Source organism: Rhea pennata, chromosome 15, assembly GCF_028389875.1.
Source record: "Rhea pennata isolate bPtePen1 chromosome 15, bPtePen1.pri, whole genome shotgun sequence".
Lineage (NCBI taxonomy): Eukaryota > Metazoa > Chordata > Aves > Rheiformes > Rheidae > Rhea > Rhea pennata.
The window spans coordinates 5210275-5234183 of record NC_084677.1 but is presented as its reverse complement, the minus strand read 5'-3'; the positions used below and the strand labels follow the sequence as shown (position 1 = coordinate 5234183).

The window sequence follows — 23909 nt, the reverse complement described above, 5'->3', positions numbered from 1 at the left end:
TTACCAATGACTTAAGTTCTACTTCCCTATAATTTCAGTTTATTGAGTTTATAAATTGCTTTGTTATTTAGGGCAGGCTCCTTAAATCCCGAAGTCTTTATGCACTGGATGATAACAAATGGATCAGTTTTATCACTTACAATAGTTCAGTAAATCATGAACCAGCCTACCTTTCAGCAAAGTCATCACACACAACTTAACGCAGCAAGCCTATCAGTTGCTATTTCTCACTATATATCTGACAGAACAAATTCATTCAACCGTCTTTTCCTCCAACCACCTGTTTTTCAAACAAGGCGAGGACAGCCCTGTAAGTGGGGCCATATCATGGTTTTGATTTGGTGAGGGGCATGCACATTTGTGGGGCAGTGTGCGCAAACAGCACACCTTCCTCCCCAGCTTTACCATCCTCACCACTATTGATGTCAGCAGTACTATCGAAACAGCCGTGAAAAGGTGCAAATCTGAGGTCTTATCTTTTCGGCAACAGCTCCGTGCTCAGCCACGCCATTAGGCTGCCCAGTATCTCCACCATTTTCCTCATGGTATCAGAAAGCCCTCAACCAACAGGCCTTTCCAGGGGGGCACACGTGGTGACCACGGGGGTCCTGATCATTGTGACTGATCATCATCATTGTGACTTTTGGTCTAGTCAAAGATGCATCAGCCTGGAAGTTGCTAGATCTGATCCCAGCAAATATCTCCATGCCGTTCATGTCCTCTGTTGCCCAGCTACTGCTCACGTCCCTGTTCAGGCAGTGAGAGCCTCCACTCAGAGCCAGCAGTGCTGCACAAACGCAGCAGAGGTGCACAGCCGGGGAGCCCGGCCAGCCTCTGCCGTCATCACCAAAGCCTTCCCCTTCTCTGCCGTAACCGGGCCGCGGCCTTCTGGCAAGGCAAAACACATGGGAACTTTGTTTTATTGCCGCCATGCTCATATAGATTGACAGGGCTCCAAATGAAATTACTTCCTCAAACATCCAGTCCACGTGGCAGTCGTAGGTGAAGCTGCATCGTACTTCAAACATTCCCCTGCCTCGTCCCCAACAACGCCCCAGAAGCTGGCCTGTGCGAGCGACTGAGAAAGAAGCTAAGCTATGAAAAAAAGATTTCAGGGACAAATCAGCAGACATGGGAAGCATCATTTCAGAAAGGCACTATAGAGTGGAAAAAATGTAAAAGATGAAATAAAAATATGTGGACATTTCAGATAGAAGAAATAATGTACTTATGCAGATAAAGATAATAATACATGCATAGGTCACTCAGTATATTACAAGTCCACAAAAATGGCACTGATGTACCTCGGAGAAATAGCTGAATACTTCTTTTTGGGGGTAATTCCTGATTTATAGATTAACAATTTCATTAAAGCTAGTTTTGTGTACCACATCATAACTGAAGAGTACAAAACGCTACTTGCATAACTGGTAAGAGACTATTTACACAAGTTAACCATTTTGTGTAATAAGCACAGGTCTGTGAAATAACGGCCTTCAGGATCTCCTGCTAGTGCTTTGTTTGAAACCCCTATTCCTCTTTTCCATAGAAATCAGAGGCTGCTGGAGGAGCTACTAATGGCACCATGAGATCAAGAAAAGGAAGCTGTGATACTGCTCTTTAATAAATCAATGCCTCTTTTGGCTGCCTTCCAGACCACAGAAACACTCTGGGCAACTTTGTCTTTCTTTCATTTTGTGCCTTGTAGGACCCTCTCCATCATCTTTATGGTCGCATATTCTCTCCACAGCCCTCTCTTATTCTTGGCTTCTGCCTTGAGACTTGGTGGACACTCCCCTTCAATAGCTTTCAGACTGTGTTTTCCCAGAAACCCTTAACATTTACAGGAACCATCTGTATATTATGACAAATCAAACTAACACAGTTGTGAATGGTTCTGCACCCGGTTATCCATGATCTGTTCTTGTTCACATTGATTACTTAAAAGTATAAACACTCATCTCTAGATTTAGAATTTAACTGGGACACAGTTATTTTTGAAAAATAAGTATTTCGAAAAGAAAGCAAGTGCAAGAAAAATGCTTGCATAGTTGGGTAGCTGTAAATCCATACTGGAGGTAAACACGCGCAACAGTGCTTTGAGAAACAGACTTCTGTGCTGCTTCCCCCCCAGTGTCACCAGACGGTAACCAGTTCACCATATCCTTCCCAACTGCTCAAGAGTAGTAATAAATAAAGTTTTCCTGGTCTCAAGAACTTTAAGAGTATGCAGCTTGTTGCAAAGGGTCAAGCAGCGACATAAAACTTAGAATACCTCTGTATATACGTATCAACTCTTACTAAATCGGGTCAGCCCTCTAATTCTAGGCTACTTGAACAGCCACAAAAGGCCAATAAAGCAGACACTGAGCCAGCTGGGTACACATCAGTCCAGCCGTAGCCTTCTGTCCTATCAGGAAATTTCATTCAATAGTGTAAAGTTGGCTTCCCTGCCCAATCATTCTCACAATTCTCTAGTCCACTTTTCATACAGTTCTCTGCTTTTGTTTGAAAAGATACTCGCTGTATTGTCTCTTCATATTAGTTTTCACTTACAAAATTTATTATATATTAGAGATGCCATGCTTACCTCAGATGCTCTCCATTAGAAGAGATCCAGCCTGTACACTAAATATTTAATTTTTGTTCTGAGATGCTCTGAATCTATGTACTTTCTAGTTTCCTAAGGAGTTCATGGTTCACATCAGTTGGATACTTCTTTCCCAGCAACAGAAAGCAAAGTTAACTATTTCCAACAGCAAACGCACATGTACTGACATTGAAACAAAACAAAACAAATTACATCCTATTCTGAAGACAGTGGCACTCTGGGAATATGATCTTGTTCTCCAATTCAAGACATAGATTCATCTTTCAATAAGATGGTTTCCTATCACACAGGAAATACTTTTTTTGAATATGCACAAAAATTGAGATGAACTTTTCTCAGGAGCAAAATCCTCCAGCAGTGTTACAAGCAGTGATCACTTCACTGCACAAACTGTCACCTTCCCGGACAAGTTATTAACCTGGTGGCAACATTTTGCTGCAGCCTGAGATCATCCCATAGCTCTGAAGCGCTCCCCGTGACAGAAAGTTATTCATACTTTGCTTGACTTGGACAAAGAGAGAGGATCATCAGCGAGTGGCAGAGCAAACATCCGTTGCTTCTGTCTTTGAAGCAAACTATCCATACGAGGAAAGGAGCAGTTCACGTACTGACCACAACCTTAGGCAACAATATCGCTGTCCATTTTCTTTGGAGCTCCGCTAGTCTCGGTTGGGCTCCGCACAGAGAGTAAACTGCAAAATGCTGATCAAAGGCGCTGCAGCCTCTTACAATTTTTCGCTGAGCAGGACCTTGCTAAAACACAGTATCTTTGCAAAAATCATCATTGCCAACAAACAATATTAAAGAGTTTCTAAAGATACTTCGACTTTTTGGCACATGAAATTTAATGTGCTCTATGTGGCAAAACTGCAAAAAGCATTCATAAACATTTTTACCCTGCTTCTACTTAGCATGTTCAAGGGATAAGCAACACACGCACCAAAGCTGCAACTAGCAAGGCTCCTTTTCCTCTAGGACCAGCACTTCAAACAAGGAAACGCTGGATGAGCAGAGCTTATTAATGCAATTCAGCACCAGCAGAGAGGCTCCTGGACTGCAGCAGCACAGGCTGCGTAAAGGCCCATACGGCCCCTCTGTGGAGATACCTGCACTGCTCCGCATCGGGCTGCGAAAGCGGCAGCTCTCTGCACGGCGGGTCAGTCGCCCAGCGAGCCGCACGCTCCGAGTTACGGTTCCGTGCTCACGGAAGCCCCCAATTCAGACACGCAAGCCAGAGAGCACGAGCGCCCCGTCAAACGTACGCTAACGTGTTCTCGGCCTCGGACGTGTCTTTTAAGACTACTTCCACATGGAGGAACTGAGGGGTTTTTTTTTTCCTTCAAGTTAGGAATAGCAATATTCTGAGAAATATCTGAATGGTATACAGAATAGAAATTCCGTTTTCAGACCACTTCTAAAAATAATGATTCAGGCTGACAGATTTTTCAATAGTCTTCTAGGAAATTTGTTAACAACAAAGCAGCTTCCTCCTCACAGCTGAAGATGTGGCCATATCCAGGAGAGATCTTGATACCTATGACTATAGGCACTGTACATCTGGATAATAATATTCAGAGGAGAGCTGCACGTGGCTACTTACTTATAATTTTTACAGTGCTCTTTTCTATGCATGCATTTATTAATATTTTCTTTAAACATCTCCGATCATTCTGGATGAGAAGATAGTGATTAACTGCAATACCCAGATAACTTTGGCATAATTTTTGGAATAACAGGTTTACAAAGTTTTTGATAAGTTATTTCCCAGAAGCTTTTTAGTACTTCAATTCTATCTACTTATTATTTTAAATGTCAGTTATTCTATATCACTGTGTTGTTATGCCAGGTTACTGAGGTTTTGCTGGCGAGGGACAAAAAAAAAAATTGCTTGACTGATTTCAGTCAGGTTTTCAGATGCCTCTGTTATCACTGACACTGGGCTTTCGTGACGCAGCTCCTTTTCATAGCAAGTTTCTCATTCCCACACTTACACCTTAGGGAGGCTGTGGATACTGGCTTTCATTTCACACTTCTCCCCAAAATTTCCACCTAGTCCCATTTCCCCCTCCCCACCCCTTTAGGTGCCCAACTGCTGGAGGAGACTGTTCAGCACCATCAGAAGCGCACAGCAGGCGTTTGGAAGCAGTGGAAAAAGACCTAACTAACACGATGAAGAATTTATCACAAGAGCATTTTAGTACAATTTATTTATAATGATTTTCATCAGCCTTTTGAACTGACTGCTGTTCACTGATTCATGAACACTGTGGCCCTTTCATGTCACCTCTGGTTTCATCTACATAAATCACTTCTGGCCTATAAAATAATTTTCCAGTGTTACCAGCTACACCTCCTGGATGGTAAAAGGGGAAATGAAACACAGAAACAACAGATAAGCCTCAAGTTTAAGATTTCAGAAGAAATAATATGGGTGATATGGTTATTATTTTCAGGATTTTTTTTTCTGGCTTCTCCATCCTAAAAGGCACACAATTTATTATACAGAAAAAATTAAAAACATCAGTAAACTTCTGTGAATACAAACAAAAGCTAAGTTTTTACCCTATCGTTATATATTGGTATCATGTAAGTTACAGAGTCTTCTGGAAATAGTAAAGGTATTTCTGAAATTTAAATGTAACCCTAATAATGTTGTGCCTCATTCAGGTCAAGTCTCTAAAACCTTCCCAAAGAAAGAAATCAATGATAAAAGTCTGTGGTTATTTGGGGTCCTTCAGAGCTATCATTATTTTAACATACCGAGTAGGTTATGGAAACTATTCTTTTTTTGCAGCTAGTAAATCTGAAAACTATGTAGTAAGTAGTGCTTGCTTTTTTAAAAGTAGAAAGACCAGCACAGCTTTGCCAGCACTCAGTGATAGCTCTGTTCCGACGTCAATAAATTAGTAAGTTATGAAGTTTGGATCCAAATGAGTTCAGCAAAGTTTCATTATATTTAAGTCACCAATGAAAATTCAAAATGCTATCCTGCCCCTCCTATAAATTCAACAGTCTACATGAAAAGTTATCATAGCTGAGAAAAACACTGCATCAACTTTCTGGTGTTCTGTAGTACAAACGTTTCCCTATGCAGCTCTCTACTTTTCAGGCTGAGCAAGTGATTGGGAACGTGACCAGATCTCAAGAACTGGACATTTCAAGAGCTTAGGTGAATTATGAGCTGGTAAGGGCGTTTATAGTCTTTTCCAGATTTACAGCGTTTTTTTTTCTTTTTAAATCTATAGTTAAAGGTCATGGAAGAAAAGCAAATAACTACAGCAACATTCCTCTGCTGTGTTTTGGATTGCTACTTTTCAGGCAAAGGTCAGAAAATAATCTTCACAATTTTCAAGTGGAATGGTAAATATAGTTCAATTTCTGAAGCAAATTTTAGTGGAAGCAGGACAGTAGACGTGCTGTAAGACAGCATTGAGTTGGAAGCACAGAGAATGAACCCCCCCCCCCCCCCCCAAAGAAGCTACCTTTTAAAAGGTATCAATGAAGAACATATTCTCAAGTTTTTACTGGGCACCGTGGCAATCGTGCCTGAAAATTACTAGGTCGGGGGGGAAGGGGAAGGGAGAAGAGGGAGAAGAGAGTTAAAAAGCCAAGACCTTTAGATTTTTTCCAGCACTGCTGCTTTTAGATGCAAATGTTTATGCACAAAAATTTTAGTTTTGTCCACAGAAAGTTTTGCTGTAAGGCTCTATGAAGAGGTGAAGAGGTGAAAAGTTGTTAATCTCTTTCTCTTCAGAATACGTTCATGCTTTAAATGAGGAAGAACTAAAGGTATTTTTGAAATTGTACTTACATTCATTTGACTTCTAAAAATAGAAATAACCCTTCTGCTTGAATCTAAAACTTCATGATGGCTCAAAACTCATGTCAGCTTGGTAAAACAATTCTTTTGGAGTAGTTTTTTTTTTTTTTTTTAATTTCTCTATCCTGCTTCCTGGAAATTATGTACTACTGCATGTACTCTGCACAAAGAAAGGCATTTCTGTTGAACACACAAGACTTGGCTTTCAGCGCAACTGGGGATTTTGCTGCAGAACAGAACTACAGAACGCAATTACCATCCAGGGTCGCTTTCTTAAAAAAAAAAAAAAAAAAAAAAAAAAAAAAGGAGGCTAAGAACAAGAGGAAGCACTCTTGTAAAATCCTGGGCTACCTGAGGCCAACATTTCACCTTTTATGTAGGCAGCCTGGTGTAAATACTCTGTCCTAAAACTACACACCTGCAGGACCGGATACTTAAACTATATCTGTAACATAGATGCATATATATGTGTTTGTAGAGATATACATACAAATTGAAAGCCTGTGTCTGTGTGTGGGATTAACCCTCTCTCCCTTGCTTTGGAAGATTTTGGTTCAAGGAGTTGATGTCACCCACTTAATAAAACTGTATCATTTGAATTTTTCCTGTAAATTATTGTTTCTACTTAGTATACTACTTCCAGTGTATCTTCTTCTCCTTACAATCTAATCACTCACTCAGTTTTGAGTGAACATACGAGTAAACAAGAAGTGAAATCCACCATACTGTAGTACCAAAATCTATGGCAAAAATCCAGCCTCCTCCTCTCCCAGTCTACCTGAGACTAAAAAACTTTTTCAGTTTGAACCTCCTGAAAAACTACTCCCCATATTCCCCTCCACTACAAAAGCCATAATAGCCTTCCAGAAATCTCCTGAAAATAAAATCAGGAGAGAGGGAGTGGAGCACAAGGATTAGTCTATCCACGTTAGCATACAGTATGTTCCAAAAAGCAATATTTTAACTGCAAGGACAAATAAGCTCTTCCTTTCCTTGGTGAGAAAGAAGAATAAAGAGTATCTGCTCATGACTTTTTATATTATTGACTCTAATGTCAGCTTCACACTTGCCCACTGTGGCAATTTAAAATAGACTGAAAGAATAAGAATATATGTTTAAGGCTAATTCTCAGGATGAAAGCAACAGAAGAATAGAATACTAATCTTCTAATACTACACCAATATAAATGGATATCTAGAAGTATCAGATAAAAAAAATGTGTAAGGAACAACAAATACTGGCTGCAGATCCCTCTTTACTAAGAGGAGCTCTCAATCTCAGACGGAATTGTGTGTGTGTGTGCCCGTGCGTGTGTGTTTAATTAGAACCTAATTCAGGCTAACTTCCTACTTACGGGAGCCTAGGAATATACACAAATCACGGAGTTTTGGATCAGAGAGAATTGGCATACTTAAGCCATCATGCCAGTTGGTTACAGAATGTAGTTTGACTGCTGTCTTTGAAATAAAAGCAAATCTCTTTCTCTTAATAAAATGGATGAAACTAGATTCCTTTGGGATATGTAAATACTCTATCTTAAGCTCACCATTTGTGCCTTTGTAATCAGTTTAGTTACATATGTTTCAGCAACTACCTGCATCTTAAAGAATAGCATCTCAGGGGAAATTTTCCTTGAGGAAAAACAGAAAAATAGCCACCACCACCACCCCCAACAAACTGCATGCTGCTTCTTTTGAGTTCTTTATCATTCAGTCCTTCAAATGCAAATACACAACCTTAACGCTAAAGCTGTTTTTTGCAATAAATAAATAATGATAATAAATAAATATTTATATACACACACCTCACCATTTTGTATCATACTAAGGGTTCAAACTATGACTACAACACTAAGATACGGTTCCCACTACTTAGAAAGCATGAACTCACTTTACTCAAGCTCTAACCTGCCTTTTTGCCCCACAGAGTCCCACTGAAAAGACAGGGGAGGAATCCCAAAGATATGATACATTATTTACTGCAAAGAGTGAATAGTTACTAATTCAGGAAAAGGGAAAACAGAAGTTTCGGAAAAGCTCACAACATTTCTTTGGATCCTATCACCACAACAGCTACTTCAGCAAATTCTTAGAATGTAAAGCTATGAAAATACTGCACAGACAAGAATACTTGGCTCACAAAACACTACAGCTGAAGATACTACCGCAGTACACAACCACAGCTGAGGATGGAGAAGCTATCACAAGAGCGACGTTTTGGGTCAATGAGAGTAAAAACATTAATCATTCAACAGGCAATACAAGGAATGGCAGCCCTGACATGGCCCTGACCCTCCTCCAGCCCCACAGGCAGCAGAAACTGAAGGCAGGTCCACTCTGGACCAATTCCAGTTCACAGCCAAACACAGGGCTCGCCAGCAAAACCAGTGCAAGGTGACTTACAAGCAGAAGCGATTCCTGTATGCCTTCTCACAGAGACATGCATTAGCTTCCAGGTTGCTCGTAAGGAAAACGCCTCTAGCAAATACTGCAAGATCATTTTTACTTTTTGTTCTGCCTAAAGCCACACATTTTAAGGTCTGGTTTCAAGGAGGCCAAAGTAAAATTATAAAGCTATGTGAAAAAGACCTCAGTCTCCACAAATATGAAGAAAGTAAGACAAATTCTTATTTTCTAGAATAGCATCACTGATTGCACCAAGTGTTCTGCAAAATAAGCTACATGCAAGCGTTACGGGAAGTCTGCACGATTTCTGTGCCAAATGCCGCTGTTCTGAGCATGAAAGCTGTTCCCAGATTCACTGGGCATCCAATACCACGTATTGCTGATGCTGTTGTATCAGCAGGAGGACAGCATCAGGACATGTTGGACCCTAGTTCAGTAGTCTTTATACTACCTAAATCTACTTCCTTGTAACTCCTTCAGAAGTTTGTCTCTTCCTGAGCCTTGATGATGTCTCGTGAACTGCCTCACAAGCCAACCCCTTTCCTTGATTTTCTGCGTACAAGCATAACGTTAAATACATGCTGAGTAACAGCCTAATTCCATATTGTGCCCTGCAGCTTTAGAAAGAATCGTGTCTGCTGTATGGGTGGGTAGTTACTGAAAACCTTGCTTCAAGCTCAAACATTATTGTAATACCTCAGTTTCAGCTGTCACAGAGTACCTTACCAAGAAAATATGTGATTGTGCAAAAATCACAATTGAATTCAAAAGGAAGCAGCACTTGAACAACAGCAAGTCTTCTGCCTGCTGTTCCCAGGGAGAGATGCCAAAGAAGCATTTGGAGAGAAACTGAATGTTTTCATCAGAAACAGTGACAAGAAGAGCACCTAAAGGCTCCTTTACTATTCCGTAAGCAATTCAACAAATGGCAGTGCTGCAAATGTGCTTTCTCCTCGTGATCAAGAGAGATTATTACTAGCAGGCAGCACCGTAACGGGATAACGGCATCCTCTCAGTGACAGGCTGCGTCACTTCAGATGCGAACCGCAACAACTTTCAATGCCACCTATTATTATTTTTTGATAATGGTCATGTTTATTGAACAACCACCCAAATGTCAGGATTAAAGTTCCTGTGCTTGGCAAGGCTCCTAAAGTATGTGAAAACTACCACCAGGCCGTACTTTGTTCCATCTGCACAGCAGGACTGAAATAAAATTTTACCATCATTCTTCAGTACCCTTTTTGGGGGCACACTAATTGCAGTTTAGATAAAAACTCAAATGAAGTCCCATCTGTACATTTAAACACTTTCCCTAAAACCTAAGTCTGGCACACAGTTCACAAACTTTTATTTTGCTTTAGATCTTACTTCAACATTTCTTTTCCTCCCAACCTGTGTTGTGCATTTTCTCTACGGAACCCGAGGGAGTACAAGTCACGAGATGGCCTGCGACATTACCACAATTTCATTCTATATCATTGTGTAATGCTGACCAGGAACCAAGAATACAATGACTTCCTTGTCACACCTACCCGTATCTTCACCAGACATCTACGTGGAGGACAACAGCTATAGCTGAACTCATTGCAAGAATAGCTACAGAAGCTGGACAAGGATCATTTTAAGGCACTTGCCCAGCACATCTGAAGCAGCAGAAGCTCTGCAAATTCCTAACAAAAGAATGGGCAAATGATACAAATCAGTCTGATCCAGCTGAACTAATATAGCTTAGCTTTTCTCCTTTTGGTCCTTTTCCCTGTAAAAGTGGGATATCTGATGTTAGAGTTCAAGACTCCTCTTCCAGGTGAAAGAAATTCACACACATCGTTTGCAAACATGCATCAGGAGATTTTTTTGGAAGGATTCCTTCAGAAGCAAGATCTTCAGAAGGCAGAAAAGAAAAGAGAAAGGAAAAATTTTTATTAATGCCCATCACTAGCTGCCCAGTATGCAGACACTATAAATTACTTACTGCGTTATTTTCCAGTAATAACACAAAACACCACTAACTCATGTAAGTCTTCTAAACCACAATCACAGGGTTCTTTGGTAACGACCATATAACTTACGCTATGCTATGACCACAATAAATTATTTCAGAAAATCCTGAAAAAAAAACTATTTTACAAGTCACTTCTGCCCTGCCCTTCTTCCTCTCTCCGTTTGTTTTCTCCTCTGCTCAAACTGGTTGAAAAATTACTATCTTCCATTAGATCACAACTTACCTCCTTAGACGTGCATCAAAAGAACATTGTCAACAAAAATCGTCAATGGATTGTTCTAAGACCACTGCAGAAACATAATACCACAGTGATATCTTCCAAATTTTATTTACAGAAATTCAAAAAAAAAACCAAAAAAACAAAAAACAAAAAAAACCACACACACCTCTATATAGCTAAGTGCCATACAACAGCATCAATGTGGCCAGATGAACGAATGCACAGATTGTAAAGAAAGCTAAATATTGCAGGATTATGGTTGCTTGAAAAAGGCACTAGATGTAAATGATCCAAAGGAAACCAGAAAAGCACAAAGCATTCACAAACAAGGCAGGACTTTTCAGATTTGCATGTAGCCCACGGTGAGAGTTTGAAGTCTTGCAATTTTATGAAAAGTAGCATTACATTGGCTTTACTTCACACAGAGCCCCTGTTAACTGGTGTATAAATAGGCATATTTCAGATAATCAAACTGGTCCTTCTTGCTGTAGACAACTGCTAGACTCGTTATGCTACAAGATACTGAAAAAAAAAAAGGTATAGGCTTTTTATTGCAGTCTGCCTAAGATCTATTTTCTGCATACAAGTCCATTTTAGGCTACTACGGTAGTGGATATTATTATTCATTACTGCAACAAAAACAGCATGTGCCAAAAATGCTGGAACGCGAACTATTGATTTCTGACATTAGAAGGTTTGCATTACATCATTTCCTGTAAGGAAATAAAAAAATAAAAATAAAAAAATACTCCTGGAAGTACGCAGTGGTCTTTGGCATATACTAATACTGCCATTGTTTTTGCTTTGTACAATTACTTGACTGAATTTTTCATCTCAGTAACACAACCCTGTACAGATTCATGCGCACACTGCACAGATATTTAACAGCATACACTAAGAGACACTATTTTGGGACATCTTAAGTTAGCACTCTTCTGAATAACAGACTTAAGCTCAAAACAGTCATATTAAGAAACCAATGTTCATTTTTGTAAATTGGTAAAGAATGCATCTACCTGATCTGGAAACCTATATACAATTTTCAGAGGTCATATATGTGAGAAGACTTGAGGCTTTCACGTACACTTTTAAAAGCAACAAAAATCACTGAAATTATATTCACTCTTCCCTGTGCCTAACTTGCTTATGAAAATGAATCTTCAGAACTATGAAACTAATAATCAGAAAAAAATTCTAAAATCCCGATCAGAGCCATTTAGATTCAAACCGAAGGAAATATTTTGTCTAGTTCAATAAACAACAAGAACAATGACTTATGAAAATGCCCATAGTCTCTGGAAAATTTTTCCCCTATGGCATATTTTTCTCTTAGAAAACGCCAGATCATCAGAAATAACTCTAGGTATACAAAAATATGAAAATATGTTGATGGGGAAACTTGAAAATTTCAGAATTTCATTGTGGAACAGTTTTGGCTTCTATTTCAAAATGACTTTGTTTCAGCAATTATTTATATTCTTATGAACTAAAGAGGTGAAATCAAAAGGAAAATTTAGATTTTTTCTAACAACTTATTATAACGCAGGTTCACGCATTAGAAACACACTATTGAACGGATCTAATTTTGAGAACGAGCCCGCATCCGACTGTTGTAATTGCTGACACAACGGCTCAAGTGCTGCTCATCTTTGCGTACCGCAAGTTCAAGTACTGATGAGAAAAGCACTGGGCCCCAAATCACCCGGAGTTCAGTTCGACCTGCCTCCACCATTTCTCTCAAAATCAAACCACAAAGGATACCAAAGCCTAAAGGTCTTCAATTTCTTAAGCTACCTAGAAAGAAAGAAGATGAAAAGCTAGCAAATAATGCTAATTTCTGTCACCTGCACCAGGATAAAAATAAAAGGTTTGAAAACAAAGGTCCTTGGCAACTTTTTAATGGATTGCTGAGTTGCTACAGCAGCTCCACAGGGTCTCCTCAAGTCGCTCGCAAAAACGTTGCCCCCCCGGCACCTCCGCTCCCCGCGGCTCCTCGGGGGCTGCGCCCCGTCTGCCCCCGCTCCCCGGGGTCCCTCGCGCCCCAGCAGCCTCGCGGGGGCCCAGCCGCGCTCTTGGGACGCGGCCGCAGCCGAGCACAGACAAACATCGCTTCTGGTCCTAAAGCTCCTATTTCTGGTAGACGTAGGAATGCAAAAACCGCATGCAGTTGGAGCAGTAGGTGACGTTTAGTCAACTGGGGAAACCTGGGAACTGCGAACCAAAAATCCCCTGCCAGTTCTAATGAAGTGAGGTAGCACTGCACTTCTCCGGTATGATTGCATTTGCTTTTGTTTCCCCCCAACTGCCAGAATTTCAATACTTTATTACATTTTTGGCTGCATGTCACAGCTTATTTTGCTTTCTATATGAAAGACAAACAAAACAATACTAAACGCAAAAAATCCTTTTCCTTCCTTGAAATTAAGTGTACTATCTCAAATATAAGTCGATATTAAATTTTAGACGATACTAGACCCTACCCTTCCTATGTTTCAGACCAAGGAGGAACTCTGGCTGTACATAATGCATCCTGATAATAAGTATATGTGAAAGAAGTCATTAATTACAGCCACAACTAAGTCGCTTAAAATTTGAGATCAAGGAAGTTAATCAAACCGTTTACCATTAGAACTCATTGGTATTCTAACACGAGAGTTTAAAAATGCTCTATGCCCACCTTAGCGCATACGCAAGTATTACTGCGTAAGGACAAATGCATTAGCTTAGGAACCAAAATTCGTGCATGTAAACACAGATACAGAAGTTTTAAATTTAAACAATTACATTGAGTTGACAATAGAAAATAGCAACGCCTTAGTTGAAAGGAAGGCTGGGTAAAGCCCAGGAAGGTGTAAGTTAGATTGTAAGTATAAATAAGGTCCTCAGGTTATGATAAAAATCATAATCCCTGGTTAAAGTCAAAACAATAAGAAAGGTTCAGTAAAAGCAGCAGACTGACTTCTGAGGCTGTCACTATGGGGTTTTTGTGTTTACAGCTTTGTGAATTACAGTTTATTTCTACCTATGACTGGCATCCTATGCTCCTTCACAGTCTCAAATAAGCAATATGATTCATGATTCAAAGTCTAATTTTTGGCCACAAATTTGAGAAGAAATAGTATTTTTAAAATGATTTTGAACAAGCTGCGAGACCTGTGTCTTTACAGGTCATTTATAATTCATTCAAATGACAATTACATTAAGCTCCACACTGCTACTCATTAAACAGTACATGGCAGCAAGAACAGGTCAGAGAAGAGGATAAGGTACATCTCCCCAAGAGAAGATTTATAAATCAGGATTGGAGAATGAAAAACAGAACTGGGAGGACTAAGTAGTATCATTAGTTTCTTTAAAGGAAATTCTGAAAAAAAATTAATGTGTTGATGGAACTGGAGAGAATGAGAGTGATGGATCAATTTCCCTTTAAAGGAACATTTATTAGTTTTTAATACAACTTGACTTGAATGAAGGTAGATTAGAAAGCAAAGAGAAAAGAAATAACAGAATTATATAAAAAAACATTTAAGGCAATACATGGTAATAATAATGATTTCCAAGAGAAGGGAAAACTTAAAGAATGGCATTAATGCTTCATAACATTTTCTTTTCAATTAGATTGAGAAGAGGAATACCAAACTCCCGTACATAATAAATCCAAAAAGAAAAAAGATCCCAGCTGCGTTCGATCAAATTCCCACAACTTTCCACTGCAGCCAGTGTACAGACTGCATTCATTGTCATTTAAATAGTTTAGGCATAAACATCAACTTCTAGCCAAGAACTGTAACAGGTTGGCAAGCTGCGTAAGTTCCTAACTTGTGCTCAATGTCATTTTCGAAGCTTGAGTAGAGAAGGGTTAAAATATCCAGACTTGTTTTATTATTATAATTAACATTGTACATATGTAAAACTTAACGGTGATCGGTTCCAAACCAAATAGGAGCTTCGTATCGTTATGCTACGTCCTTTATTCTAAAGCACAGTCTCTGCTTTGCGTTTAGAAATGAAAAGTCAATCAAAAAGACAGAAAGTGAGAAGGATGCTAGGGTAAATGACTATGGTGACATTCAGATATTTCTTGCTGTAGCCACACCATGTCTAATTATTCACTCGCGCAGTCATCGCTTAAGCCGTTCCTGCAGTGCCTTTAGAGTGCATCAGGTGATACATGTTGAATAGTGACCTGTTCTTATGGTATGGGCACAGACTCAACCAACTTTACTGTGCCTGGCAGAATCACTGATTTTTGTGGTAGAGTGCCTTTTTGGGCATCATATCCTTGATTTGATGTCTGCTGGTCCAGGATCCATGCTAGCGCCTGCCTGGCAGAAAGGACTTACGGAGCTGGAGGAGGGTGAATAAGGCTCATAGCCGAAGTGCTGGACCAAGTAGCTAACCAAGCATTCGTCCTTCCCAGAAACACATTCTCTAAATGGACAGTGTGTTCCCACCTGAAGTTTCTGGCACGGGAACACTTGGTCCATATTCATTAGTGTTTGTACCTTCTCTGATTATTTGTGTAATATGGGGACTCTTCAGTGAGTAATGTTGAAACGTTAATCCAATACCTGCAAAATCCTGCGAAAGATGTTTCTCGTGTTCAACTGGAACAATACGCTTTTAGAAAGAAACTAAGTGTGCCCCAGTTTACTATCTGCCTTACAATATCAGTTTGATACATGGAATCAGTTTTACATCATTACCAGTTCTGGATGTGTTATTAATAGTTTTGCTAATGATGTGAATGACAGAACAAAATCCACCACTCTCTTCTAAGCTATTGCATCTTGCAGTATGAAAGGGAGGATAAATTATAAACCAAAAAAAACCTAAAAAAAACCAGAAATGAAAACTAGGATTTTTTTCATAAACATATTAATGATTTTATACTTTTTTTAAAAACATGTTTATTCTTTTGACTCACCTCCCTAAATGTTTCTAACATTTATTCAGAAAAGCTTGCTTCACATTATTTTTGAAGGTTTTGGAAATTTTCATCTATCATGAATCAATTCTCATGAAAAGTATGTTCTTTCTCTTCCTTAGATTTTCTTTGACAAGTCAACTACTTTCTGATTGGACATGAAAAACACAAATCTTTATGTTATCTTTCTGTCCCTATGCTGCAACAGTGTTTTAATATAAAGACCAAGTTAAATTTCTATGCTCTCATGAACCTGTAAGACACAGATGAGGTCCGTGATACAGCACAACACATTCTATCTGCCGGAATGAGTTTCCTTCAAAGCTTAATATAGGCATCGGCACAAGGGTAGGAAGCGCACAAGTACCTCCTCCGTGCCTTGCTTCCACCTCGTTACTATTTGGTCATATCTGAAAAACAATGCGAGGAACAAGTACTATTAAAGCTATTTCTTATGCCAAGATAAACAAAATCGTTCGACCTGTAGGTCTAGGAATGACTAGGGAACTCAAAAGGAAGAGTGTCTACCAGAGACAAGTTGTCATCTCAGATTCAGAAAGGAGGAAGGTGAGAGACGCTTAAATAATCTAGTATTGCTTGACTTTGATGAATCCCAATGCATGTCAGCATTTTGCTGTTTTAATCCTGTTCTCTTGTTTTATCTCAATTCTTTCAGCTGGGATGAAACAGTATTTTGTGGTGGAGACTGCCTCGTATCCAGGTATTCCCGACAGGTCACAAACGCCACGGGGAAATCCTGCAGGCTGGCGAGTCTAACCCAGCCTACCACTCAGCACCATTAAACGTACTGCGCACCCAGGGACAAGCCTGAAAGTGGGAGACGGGCAACGCTTCACCCCAAGAGAATCGGCTCCTCGGGGGACTATCCTCAGCGTGACTAAGGAGGCTCAGAGGTGTCAGCACTGAACTGCGACCAAAACATCTCCACACTGTCTATCCGTATATTGACTTTTCATTGTGATCTTTCTGCCACCGTCGATGAGCTGTGGTAAACTAGAATAGATCGTGTCACTGGGGAAGATTCAGGGGTTTTGAGAGGAAAAAAAAAAAAAAAAAAAAAGCGCCAGGGAAGGGAACAGCTCCACTTGGCACTGGCCTTGCTGCTACTATCTTCCTCTGATGAAACTGCTATTTCCCCACCACTACCACCCCACATACTATAGCCACGAGCTCCAACGCTGTTGTATCACGTACCATTCTCATTGCATCCCAGTGTGAGGAACAGACTTAGCTTTTTCTAGACTAATAGATACTTCTCATCTCATAGGAATACCACAACAGTGGTGGAAGGAGATGCACTTAAGCTTAATAGGCTAAAGATATATTTTTTCCCCAAAGCTGTCATGAAAATTCACATTTTGATACCACACAAAAGTATTAGGAGCACTGAGCTGACTGTTAATATACGTAAATCTGGAATACTGGAATATACAGGAAAGCTATTACTGTATCACATTTTATCTGCTAATTAGTAAAATCACATGTATTCACTTGAATAAAGAATTGGGGAAATGGGGGACTCCTCTCACTCGCATTTCAAAACGTTGTTTTTCTTCCATTTTTCATTCAAAAGAGAAAATTCAATAAACAAAAACTTCCTTAGCTCCTATGGCAGTACTACTCTTGAAAAGACTGTCATTCTAGTATAGCAGTATTTTAACTTTCACAGCTGCTCTGTTGAGACGTTACTAAAATTAAGCATCCTCACTCCAGCTTCACCACAATAGCAATGCAGCCACATCACCAAGGAAAGAATCAAGGACAACATGCTGTGCATCGCTCTTGCATAACTTATTTACCAAAATTCATACTGTAAATGTGGTGAAGATCAACTGAAGCATCTAGATATGTTGACAAGGTGAACATAATGAATGGATGAATGTTTGCTTATGAACACTGCACAACTCGCTTAAAGACTACAGAATATTCTTTGTATTTGCAAGTCACGCAGGCATCGCTGATGTTTAGTAAAGAAGAAATGCTGCCATTCCCATTTCCAAAGAAATTCTTACTATAAAAACTTGAGTATACTTCCTGCCTGCCTGCCTCTCTCAACTTTAATATGGGATTTTTAAGAAAATACCCTTACATGGTATAATAAATGTAGCTCTGTTAAGCAACACCTGGAGGATCCAAAAGCTTTTTTCTGGAAAACACTTGTGCATCTCCAACAAGTATTAGAAACAATCAGTTGTACAAGGCAATACTTGTGCTGAAAAAGCATCTGCAGAGGCACATAAAGCATTCAAAGGGCATGGGGACCAAAATCTCTTTAAAACACTGGCGCCTCACTATATGAAAAAGGCAAAATAAAATAAAGAGGGACTGAACACAACCAGACTATACAGCCTACACCACCTGAACCTCCTCTGCCAGCTCCCTCAGGTGCTAAGCATTAATTCCTCTCTGAAGACGCATACTAAAGCGAACCAAAGGACAGTATCCTTGTTTGAAACAATCAGGTACTAGAGAAGGTCTGAGAAACGAGGTGACTTTTACCACTACTAAATCTTCACCGTGCACATAAAAAGAGCACACTGAATGCCAAGCGAGTTTGAACAGATTCATTTACTGCCAAATCTAGCTAAATTATAGAAGAAAAGCCTGTATTTATTGTAGCTGTTTCATATCGAGATACATATGATATTCACCAACACCTAAGACCTTAGCTAACTAGGTTCATCTCAAATTTAAAAAAAAAAAAAAAAAAAAAAAAAAAATTGCAACCCTAACCCTAAGCCTCCAACCGGGCGACGACTGACAAGACCAGGCAGAGGAGAAGTGACACCGCAGACTCACACCGGGAACGTTTAGGGGCTGTGCAATTCCCCACAGACCGACCTGTCAGGCAGCCTTGGGGCTGAGCACTAGGTGATCTAGCCACATGCCCACTATTGCGGGCCACAGCCATGGAGCTTTGGGGCAAGTGTGGGCTGGCATCGTTTTGACTGGCCACAGAAGAGCGTAAGCCACATAAGCTGCTGCGGATGGGGGGACCTACCCATTCGCGGGGACGTCCCTGATGTCGACAGCACGGTGAGGGGAATCTGGGGCAAGCTCCATGGGGGGGGGGGGGGGGGCCGTAAGGGGCGAGAGCGGTCACTGCACCGCGCGCCCGTTGTTTGAGAATCTGGGGAAAACTCTGTCGGAGGGGTGGCCCTTGAGGAAAGGGCGCGAGCGGCTGTTGTTCCGAGCATCCATGATTTAACTGCAGAGCTCTCATATGTATATGTGTTTTCAGTTCTATTTCTACCTTTACTATACTTTCAGCTTTACTTTAACTTCTTATCTTGAATATTCACATGCTTGGCAAATGATTCTCTCTCTCTCTCTAGTTCAGTACAACTATTCCCAGAATCCAAAAGTATCCCAGACACCTCTCTACTGGAGCGTCTCACACACAGATTAGATTCTGCTTCATATATTAAAGAAAAAGCACATTTTGCATAGCATTGCACTTACCCTTAGTTGTTCTCTTTCACAACTCATCTGTTGCCTTGAGCTCTACAGGGAGAGAAAAAAAAGGGGGGGGGGGAACCCTTCAACTTTAAAAGTATAGCATTTGTGAAGCAAGAAAGTTGGTAGGTCCATATACCTTACATGGATAATTATTGGAAATTCAGCCACATGTCTTAACATAGTATTGTATCATGGATCTAGGCAGATCTGTTACTGCAAAATAAGTCTCATCTTTTGATTTATTATTTTAAATTTACAAAAGTCAAAAATAAATTATCAAAAGCACCATAAGAAGTAGTGGTGACCAGCAGCGTCCTTGAAGTACAAAAGTATTTTTAAGAATATTCTCTTTCAAAATATAACTATTTAGCACCTTCTGAAGATCTGTTTGGGAGTTCAGTCCTAGAAGAAACTTTCCTCTTTTTCTGCTTTATCATAAATCCGTGTTACATTTTTGAGCATCATACTGCTGAGGTACCATGACGTACGTATTCACAGTGCGGTAAAAATGCAAGAGCTTCAAGACTGGATAAAATGAATTTCCGCAACAATTTCCAGTACACTAACTCTGACAATGCAGAAGAGTTTTCCCCAACTGCCGTCTTTATGTCTTGCTAGGTTTATGAGCGACACTCTGCGTGAGAGAGATGGTTTGCAGTAGAGCTGCCGAGTAAGACCTCACTATCAGCAGCAGATACGAGTCTTGTATTTGTTAGGTGACTGCTCTGCCAAAAAGAAATCGGCTTCCCTAGGAAGAGCTCGAGGTGCTAAGAAGCAGCACTGAAGTATCAGATCTACAGCTTGCTTTGTCATTCCCTGCCTTCCCCTGCGTACTGGCAGCACCCTAAATCAATCCTGCTACGGGGACTCGAGCAAAGCTTCACAGCTTCCTCAGGAAGGAGTACCGCTGCCAGTTTGTCCAGCACTTCATTTTTTAGTGACACCTTTGATGAGTTTTCTTTTAAAGATTAGTAGAGAAAACAGGTTAAGACTACTGTAATCATTAATGAGTACTATTAAAAGTGTGATCACTGTTATTTCTGTAAGATCATACATAGCAAACCTAACTCTCAAAACATGAAAAAAGAAATGAGATGCAGCATTTTCTCAGGATATTTTCAGAGGTTCAGGGTACATTTTTCACTACTTTGTCACCTACAAAAGGTTAAAACATGAAACAACACCCATTTGTACAAGATATTTTAACACTCTAGTGATGACGAAAAGGGGGAACTTCTCAGCCCGCTTTACAACGCAGAAGAATGAGTCCTAATAAATAAATTACCAGCTTAAATTTCCTCATCTAAAGCAGAAGGGTAACAACAAATCCCTACGCCAACATGCAAACTTTATAGCAACAAATGCTCGTTGATATGTGTTTGCAGTTACGTTCCTCTAAAAAGAAACAAGAGGGCAAATAGCATCCCTCTATGTACCAGTCTTCCCCTAAAGGGGAAACAGAAGCACAACTGAAGTGACTATGCCCCAGAGACTAACGACTACATTTTTCGAAGATTGTGTCCTCATATCCTTTATAAATGATTGCCAAATTATATTAGACTGCACTAGCAATGAACTTTAATAAGTCTCAAGAGTTAATTTTATAACTAAATTGCTCTGAATGCATCCATGCATGTTCCAAAAAAAATGAGGTAAGCACTTAAGAAACAAGTTTGAAATTAATTTTTTGATTATAATGTAAAATGTCACAAAACTTTAATGTAAAACATACAAAAATAACAATACTGTAACCTTGAGCAATTGTGACAAAATAGATTTTATATATATATATATATATATATATATATATATATATATATATATATATTTAAGCTGGAGAAATGAGAACACGAAGAAGAGGAAACTTGCTCAGTCATTCGCCAAATAACAGCACGTGAGCGCTGCTCAGCAAGCTTACAACGCTGAGAATGATTTGCCTTTTTAGTATTTCACTGGCCAGCTTAGTTGGACACGGCTGCCAGTCTTGCAGTCTGCAACTTGCATTCTAGGTGGACCAGCTATTTTTCTAGAAGCCTTCACCACTAACTCCTGTATTCCAAGCACGCTTTAGGCACTAAAAGCAAACGTACAGCCTCTGCCCCCCCCGCAGGCCCCCACCACACAGTGATTAACTGAAGAGGACAAAGAGCAGAAGGGGAACGTAGCAGGAGAACACGCATTGCAGAGTGCTGGAGTACTGTGATTGCTTCTTAGTTAATTCAGCATAACACCTGCACTGCCAGCTCAAATTTTGAATCTTTGTCATGATTTCCTGTTTTCTGCAGATGTATGCCTAGAAAGCACAGGATTTGAGACAGCGGTTGTGTTTGTCGTAACTTGCGTACAGAACATAGCAGAACCTTGATCTTTGTAGGTATTAAAGTACGACTTCAATAACGTAATGGTAATAAAAACAGCTGCAGAAGAAATTATATTTGGATTGTACTTTAAACATCCTTCAAGATCACGTGCTGTCTGCTGCCCCACGGGATGAAACACGTTGCTCTGACCCCGCAGCAGCTGCCCAGGTTTAACAGCGTTCTGTCCTCAAACTGCCAGGGGACAACGGTGCTGAAAAGCATGGCGCTACTTCTAGACAGGAGCAAGTAGAAAGACCAGAACACTCCAGCCTGGAAAAGCCACACTAGAGAGCAGAGGTCTCTAAAATCATAAATAATGTGATGGTGAAGACAGAATGACTGCATCCTCTCTCCCCCCTCCCTCCCCCCCCCCCCAAAAAAAAAAGAGAGAGAGAGAGAGACAGACAGACAGAGAGAAAGAAATAGATGGCATCAGATAAAAATAGCCAGAGTTATTGATGGCCAGAGCAGAACTAAACAACAACAAGATGAGTCGCTACACAGTGTGTAAATAAAGCAGCAAGGGATACGGATACAAAAAAAAAAAAAATATGCTAAAGAAAAACTTACAGAAGGTTATTAAACACAAGACAATACTTTCGGCACAGAAAGTTTCTGAACTGCATCTCCTGGAGGCTGGAAGAAAACCCGAGAGGAGCTTGCTTTGTCCCCTCTCCTACAGGCATGCAGCGGTGGAGACGGTGCCTCGCACTTGCAGACCTCTGCCCCGAATCAGACCGGCGTCTTCTCGCACAGCGACAACGTGACGCGCACGCTTCCCGTAATACCGGCTGTTCGGAAACCAAAGAGCAGTGGGATTGGCGAAATGCGAGAGCGGCAAAAATTTGTATAAAAATTTTAAAAAGGAAAACACTGTCAAACACTTGTAGAACGGAGCAAGGAACATGGGTTAATAGCTATTTAAGCAGATAATTAAGTCTGTGTTTTAATTAGTCATTTATAGAGCTACCTATTATTGAGGGAACTTTTAAACAGAAAACTGAGAAATTCCCAACGTCACAGAGACCAGAACAGGAAGTATTATTTAGGATCAAAACGAAGCATCCGTGAAGGCAGAGGAGGACCCGAAGGAGGCCGAGAAGACTGATGAAGATCAAAGAGGTGCTACTCAGCAGAGGTGACTGGGTGCTCTCTGAACATGCAACTGCTGCATTTGCCAGCAAAAGAAATAGAACAAAAACATCCATTTCAAAACAAGCAGCTTTCACCAAGCGCATAGGAGTTCTGCAACATTTTAAAACACCTTTCGATGCAAAACCTGCCCATCTCTGTTGTCGTTTCCCGAAAGAAATGGAGGAAGACAACTGGTGCAACACGCAGACACACCAACGGTGGTGATTTCCCTTCTTCAAAGCTCAGCAAAGGATTGCTTCCGGGGCGTGAATTTTAGCTATAATTACAAAATCCATTCCAGTGACGGCTTCCCTTCCCCCACGAGGGTGAACTTCCACGCGGCCAGCTCCCTTCTCACCCTGCACGTGCGCCTCTGCAGAGCAAAGGCAGCCAGGCTAACGGCAAAGGGTTATTAGCATGAGATTAAAAAGATAAAAACAAAACAAATCAAACTTACCTTAATGAAAAATTATTTTTCACCGGTTTAAACAACAATGATACAAAATATATATGCCTACGTGTATACATTTATATTTATTTAAAAGTGCAACTATAATAAAATACACCTGGGAAAGGCTCATTTGGGCACACGTATTCAAGTAGCTTTCTATGCAGCTAACCATTGCCAAATTTGCTCTCTCTCATTCTGTCTCTGTTGCTAACTGTGCCAGTTTAAGAGAAACACTCTGGCAGTACCAAGCACTTAGGGGAAAATATAAATAATGCATTTACAATATGTAAACCTGTACAGATAAACCAGAAGAACTGAAAGCCATAACATATTTAATTAATGATTAAGAGACCTTAGAAGCAAACCTTGGTACACGTCCTGCAATTTTAAATATATAGATTCTCAACCTTAAATTTACTTTATTATGTCTCTGGACTGAAGCATATGAAATGAACTATTTATTTTTTTTTTCTTTTAGTTCAAAGCTGCCTGACGA

General features: G+C 40.1%; 1 protein-coding gene across 1 annotated transcript in view; it reads right to left on the bottom strand.

Moving 5' to 3' along the window:
- The window catches only part of RBFOX1 (RNA binding fox-1 homolog 1), a 1388408-nt gene that overhangs the window by 385831 nt on the left and 978668 nt on the right, over nt 1–23909 (bottom strand). The window contains exon 6 of the mRNA XM_062588818.1: nt 19472–19513. Within this exon, the coding sequence (XP_062444802.1) occupies nt 19472–19513 (42 nt within the window). The remainder of the gene's footprint in view (nt 1–19471; nt 19514–23909) is intronic.